The sequence below is a fragment of the Polistes canadensis genome, unplaced genomic scaffold (assembly GCF_001313835.1).
Source record: "Polistes canadensis isolate GaletaPanama2010 unplaced genomic scaffold, ASM131383v1 scaffold_0, whole genome shotgun sequence".
NCBI classification, from domain to species: domain Eukaryota; kingdom Metazoa; phylum Arthropoda; class Insecta; order Hymenoptera; family Vespidae; genus Polistes; species Polistes canadensis.
In genome coordinates this window covers 2,427,535-2,434,412 of record NW_014569547.1, presented here as the reverse complement: position 1 = coordinate 2,434,412, position 6,878 = coordinate 2,427,535, and the positions used below count along the sequence as shown (strand labels likewise).

The 6,878-nt window shown below is 31.0% G+C and overlaps 1 protein-coding gene across 1 annotated transcript in view; it reads right to left on the bottom strand.

Annotated features, from left to right (window-relative positions):
- Positions 1–1,352: 1,352 nt before the first annotated feature.
- The window catches only part of LOC106793116 (dystrophin-like), a 339,379-nt gene continuing 333,853 nt past the window's right edge, over positions 1,353–6,878 (bottom strand). Inside the window, exons 45-52 of the mRNA XM_014759810.1 lie at positions 6,654–6,858; positions 6,238–6,323; positions 5,818–6,145; positions 5,620–5,731; positions 4,823–5,461; positions 4,594–4,708; positions 4,171–4,260; positions 1,353–3,221 (exon numbers count right to left, since the gene is read on the bottom strand). Coding sequence (XP_014615296.1) covers positions 3,109–3,221; positions 4,171–4,260; positions 4,594–4,708; positions 4,823–5,461; positions 5,620–5,731; positions 5,818–6,145; positions 6,238–6,323; positions 6,654–6,858 — 1,688 coding nt within the window. The 3' untranslated portion in view covers positions 1,353–3,108. The remainder of the gene's footprint in view (positions 3,222–4,170; positions 4,261–4,593; positions 4,709–4,822; positions 5,462–5,619; positions 5,732–5,817; positions 6,146–6,237; positions 6,324–6,653; positions 6,859–6,878) is intronic.

Sequence of the window (6,878 nt, the reverse complement as noted above, 5' to 3'; positions counted from 1 at the left end):
TTTTAAGTAATTCGAGGTAGTACCTTTAAATCGACTTCCTTATCCGAAATTCACATTTATTATCATTCATTATCTAAATCGGGGAATAAAAGTTGCGCAACCTGTTCTTTTTTTTCTTCTTCTTTTCTTTTTTCTTTTTTTTATGAAAGTTTCATTCGAGATTCTTTTTTTTTTTTTTTATTATTCGCAATATTATTATTATTATTATTATTTTTCGTTTGAAGTGAAATGAAATTTCGATGATTTATTATTACTTATTTTAGTTAATGTCATTTTGTTTACGCAAGTACTATGCTAAAGGAAAATAATAAATTACCTGATGTGTTTGTTAGATGATTTTGTTTTACATATATACCTAGGAATTTATTATAAAAAAAAGAAAAATTTTATTTGCAACGAAGTATCAAATTTATGTTAAATCGAAACAATTTATAAATATATAAAACAGTATTAAATGATAATATTTTATTAAACAAATGTTTAAAATTATAAAGTATAGTATATTAAAGGAAATGAATTCAAAGATTTTGTTTGGGAAAACACAAGAATCAGTGTTAAAAAAAAAAAGTACCGTGTGAAAGGAAATCCCAGGTGTATCTACACACAGATTAAAGATAATAGATAAGACGTATCCGAAAGTTTGGGTAACATAATGGAGACAAAAAGGAACCCATCGTTTATTTTAATAGTCGATCATTTGTGCCCGCTTATGGTAGACCAATGGTGCTACCCGGATGGTGGTTGGTTTATTGTGCTGGCACCATTACTAGGAATCGTAAATCCAAAAGGTAGGATCAAGAAGAAAAAGAAAAAGAAAAAAAAACAAGAGAACATTATTTTTATCCATAAAAAGAAGTTAGATTGTTGATCGAGATATCATCTCAGTTTTCTTCTTCGTGATTTTAATGATTCGCGGATATTTAGTGGACACTTTGAGGACACTTTGCGGACACGGAAACATGGAGAACACGCACAACAAACTTGGGTTCTTTTTAATGCAGCTGCACTTTCGAAATATCTCTCTMCCTCTCTCTCTCTCTCTCTCTTTCTTTCTTCCTTGTCCGATATTTTCTCGACTTGTTTCTTTTCAATATGTTGGAACGTAAACGTTCGCTCAAAAGTCCACTTTTTGTTGTTGTTATTATTTTATGTAATATTAATCCCTTGTTTATCGAAAAAGAAGAAATATAAAGAAATAAACCAACCCGATAATTACAATTAGGATACGACTGTTCATTATTTTTATAATATAATTATAATAAATAAACGTACACACAAAAAAGAAAAAAGGAAAAAAATATTTCGTTAATAAAAAGTAAAATGAAAATTATTTAATAATGAATAATAGGACGTACTTATATTTGGCTATATTTCGAAAACACGACAGATTTATTTTCTAGACAACTTTTTATTACATATCAGAATACGATTCTACGAGATGATGTCAGTTTGTAAATTAGATACTTATCAATATACTCTTAAATATATATGTAACATTCGGCGTGCTTAAATAAGAGACATTGCTATCGGTGTTCGTTTTTAAAAAATAGGAAAACTGATGGATCAAATTGGATGTCGACAAATTAATTCCAAAAGTCACAATGCAGCACGTGTCTCTGTCTCTCTCTCTCACTCTCTCTCTCTCTATTCTTTTTTTTAAATCCCTGCTCTCCTTCTCTCTCTTTCTGTACCTTTTTCTTTTCCTTTTTTTTTTTTTTAATTATCGAATAGAAAATTTTCTCAACTTGTGTATATGTTAAAGTGTTTTGTTGTAAGTAGAGTATATGTGCGTGAATTCTTTTTGTTTACGTGTATACATATATGTATGCATGTATTTCGTGTGTACATAATAAATGACCATCGCAACGACGTCAAATTCAAGATCGCGATCAATTAGGTATATTGAAGTACCTAACTCCTTTCTAACATAATTCTTTCTCCCCTCCACATAATCACGACGTTTAAAACGTGTATATTTGTCTTTTCTGTCAATGATGTCGAGGAAGAGCCCGTGGCAGTGAACAGAATGGGTATGTATTTTTTAATATAGCCTACGATTTATAGAATATGCAATTTGATACATTGGTATTTTTTATTTTATTTTATTTTATTTTATTTTATTTTAGTTTATTTTACTTTACGTTTACTTTACTTTATTTTATTTTACTTTTTTTCGCATGCATTGTTTAATGATATTTTTCGTATGTGTGATGTGTTTACTCGTTTTCCTGCGTGTATAATTATTTATCTTGTTTTTTTTTTCCCCCTTTTTATTTTCTTTTTTAATTTATAATCGCGTGTGTGTGTTACTTTTATCATAATTCATAATATTTTTCTCTTTTTCGTGTATAAGTTCAGCTAGTAAGCATATAACGATTTATTTTTTCAATTCTTCCCCCAACCCTTTCCCTTCCCATCCCTTCCCATCCCCCATATTCATTCGCTCGTTTGTTTTTTCGTTCTTATTCTTATTCCCTTCGTTACGATTGAATTTTCGTTTTAATTCTCTCTTTTTTTCTTTTTTTTTTTTTTGTAATTTTTGTAATTTTTCGTTTTTCATGATATGACGTATCAATATGTATGTGTAGTTTTTAAGTTTTACATGATTTATTTATTTTCTTTTTTAATTCTTATCAGGAGATCATCGCCAAAGCCAAAGAACCCATTAATGGTAGTCTTTATTCACAAAATTCAGCTATACAGCGGTATATATCAAAAAACTTATAAAATACAAAAAATCACTATGGCGAGTCACTCCTGGTTCATCATTTGCGCGATATATCATTTATATATATATAATATATATATGTGTGTATATATATATATATTTATATATCATATGCTCTCGTCTTTTGTGATATGCATATTAGAGCCAAAAAAGTTTGACGATATTGATCATTCATGTAGAATAAGATTATGTTTGTGTTTTTTTTTGTTTCTTGATATTGGAAAAGCCGATAATATGTATCAGCGATTTTTTTTTTCTTTTTTTGTTTTTTTTATTTTTTATACTAATGTCTTCGTTTCCTTATATTTTTTTTTATTTTCATTCGATATCCCTGGATACCGATGATGAAAATAAGTTGTAGCACTAAAGAGTTTTCCCGTTCATCCGTCCCGTTCCTTGAATGCCGGCGGTTGTGCACTTTGACCATTTGCCTTGGATGAATCTTCGCTGGTCATCACTGCTACTAATTCGCCGACAGCTTTTCCAAGGTCACCTTTAAAATAAATTATCAAATTGACATATATGTTGTTATATAAATATTCGATATACATTTTGTTATCTTATAATATATATTATACTGTAATGTACAACACATGCGTGTAAAAAATTAAACGAGACGATATTATTTTATTATTTTGTCATAAAAAAAGGTGTTTTTAGCGCAATAGTTTAATTATTATGTTAATTTCGACGTTGAAATGAAAGAGATAATAATATTATTATTATTATATATATATGATTTGTGTGTGTAAAAGAGATAGGACGAAATGTATATTTCAAATTGTTATTAAATATCATATAATATATAATTTAATTAATATTGAAATATATATTAAAGATAATTATAATATCTCCCTTACCTTACATCCAGCCTGTAGCGTGAAAGCAGTAAAGCTTAATTAATATGTATCATGCTGATTTTGAAATGAGCCAAGCGATGCGCTATTATCGATCGCTAATAATTATTAATCAAATATTTTATCGAAACTTGACCAAATACACACAAAGGTGTTTTTATGTTATATATAATATCGAAACGAATGTAAACACGAAAATTAGTAGACATTAAAAAACACAGGGTGTCCTGTAATTGGTGGTACAAGTATACAAAATATGATTCTACACGAAAAGCTAAATCGAAAAAATGTAGAATAAAATATGTTTGTTATAAGATTTTATATACTTTTGAGAAAAATAATATTAACAAAAAAATGTTTAGAATAATCCGCAGGTTGTTTTAATTACCAGTTACAGGACAAATCGTATATATTTATAACACACGAATGAATATGTGACAACTTTGATAAATGGTCAAAGTACCGATTGAAAAGCAAAGCTCTTCTCGATTAATATATATTTGTTTCTTTTGATCGTACCTAAATGCAATAAATAGATAGAAGAAGAATAAAATGAAAATGAAGATGAGGAAATTTAGAACGAACCTGCCATGTTCAAGAGATTACTGTGAGAATGCGGCGGGGGTGGTGGTCTCTCTAAGCTGCCCACTCTGCCCTCGTTCGAGCCTCCACCACCTATACCATCATATATACACCCAATGGCGATAAGCAGAAACTTAAGAAATGTCTTGGTCGTTAAATATTTGGTGTATTATATGTATGAGAACATACGTGTCATTTTTGAAATATCGACACAACACATTATTAGGTTCCACATATTGCTGGATATTGATTTACTGCTAACCGTAAACGATAATAAGTGTTAGTTATCGAGTATTGAATAGTTCGATCAGTTAAATGTATCCCAGTGTTAATAACTATCCAAATTGGAAATGGGCGTTTAATAGAGAATTGACATGTTTAAATGATAATATGCAATAATACGAATGAAATAATATAACAAAATACCTGGAGAGTCATGGTAATGGCCATTTATTTTCCCTGGGGAATCGGTAGCTAGCTGAGACGCTGTTACACTTCGTATTTGTAATGTTCCTGTTTTCGACGGTGAGGAAGCGTTCGGCTGTTAAAATCAAATAATAAATATATATAATCACATAAGAAATGTTTTAAATAATACTACATATACAAAATAATATTATTTCGTTCTCTTATATAATTCGAATTTAAAGTTTACCTCGTCTAATAATTGCCTGAGTCTCTGCAATTGAGCTTCCAACTGACGATTGTGATCTTCTAGTATTTGCATACGGGCTTCCAATCTTCCTTTGTGCTGCCTCAACATTTTAGCTTCGTGGATCATATCAGCATCGGGTTGTCTCGTGCCATGACCATCTTCCGGAGTTGATCCTGGTGTCTGTTTCGAACGTAACCTTTCGTATTCAGCCTGCAAGTTAGCATTTTCTTCCTCGAGTATATGTATCATTGCTTCCAGTTCTTCCCTTTGTTCAGCATCGATAGCTGCCATAACTTGAACCGGACTTTTAGGGACGTTTACATTGTCACCACCGTTCAGACTCTGACAATAATGGGCTATCAGTTGATGTTCATCGTCGCTATCCGGAGTTGAATTGCTTCGTGTACGTGACAATTCAACTTCAGCTAATCTAGACGCATACATTTCTAAACGTGAATGCATATCTTGACTGAGCGAGCTATGTTGCGGTGAAGGTGCTGGACTCTCCAATGCATCACCCTCTAAAACTGTTTGAACCGGCAAATAACCAACCCTTGGATGTTTTTTAAAGTATCGTTTCGATTTGAATTTGTTGCGCAATGCTCTCGTGAAATCTCGCACGTCCTCGCCCGATGTTGTCTGTTTAAAAAATAATAATTAATTTTAATATATATAAAATTGTTTTATTTGAAATAAATTCAAATATTATTCGGTGATTCGCAAATATTTAAATTTAAATCTTTTTGTAATATCTACATTTTTAATTAAAAGTTCATATATTTCGTATATATACTTACAGCTGTGCAATATTCCTGCATAGGATGAGTTAATTTATGATTCTTAGCTTTTCTACCGGAGAAAAAGCAATTCTGGCACATGTCAAAATTGAAGCACTTTAAACATCGATATCTGTAAAAACAAATTAATTAGAGTATTAGTTAGAATTTATTTGAAATTGTTTAAAATTTCAAAAGAAAAGGGTATAAGAAAGTTACCTGAAACCAATGATTGGATATTCTTTACAGATGTTGCATTTAGCTTGATGCTTGGCACTCTCGGCTGCAGAGAGTCTATGAAGTACAGGCAACCATACCATACTTTGCGGTTCTTGTTGAAGCCAACTAAGAAAGTGTACAGCTTCGATCTCGTTCTTGTCCTTTCCTGCTTTCTCGAAACAACTACGTACGCTTGGTTCGATATTGGATCCACCGAAAGCTGCCACCTCACCCAATTGTCTTGGTACTTGTATACAATCGTGCAATAGCAATCCCAATTTACGTTGATCGACCAATCGATTTGGATCGGCTATTAGTCGAAATAGATCTACGAAAGATTTTTCATATATTAACGAGATGCTTTTTTTTTACAAATTGTCACACACAGTCAAACGAAATTTAAATACCAAAGTTACTCACATCTATATTTTTCTTCCAGGTGACCCTTGCAAAGTAGCACCAGGCCAACTTTGAAGGAAAGCACACGAATTTGACCGGTACGTTGACTGAAAGATAGACAAAATAAGATATTTAAAAATTTTCTACAATTATTTATTGATCTCCCTGTGTTAAGATTTGACGATCTTTAAAATACATTAAATACACTTTTTGTCTATGTAAACAAATAATTTTTGTGCAATAAGTTACGTTAATATATTTTCTTCAATCTTATGTTCAAATTATTTACTTGATTTTGAATTTATCTTTTAGAATCATTTTTTTACATCTCTTTTGTGACAAATAAATGATATAGACGAAGTCGTAAAAATAAAATTAGTCGAACTACGAGGAAATTATTAAATTGAATTTTGTATGTGTTTAAAAGTACAGCTTACCTGTCGTATACATTAAGGAGCCAATTGATTGCCAGATCGATACACAGTGGTACAGATACTTGAGTTGGATTGTCCGCTGCTATGATCTCATAGAGAGACGTCAAAACGGTCACCATATCAGGAATGTCTATCAGTTTATCGTTCTGTGCACGGAGACCGTGTGAATCGAATTGTTCCAACGCGGTTGATAGACTCAACAAATCCACTGTGGAACAAGATAGAAGC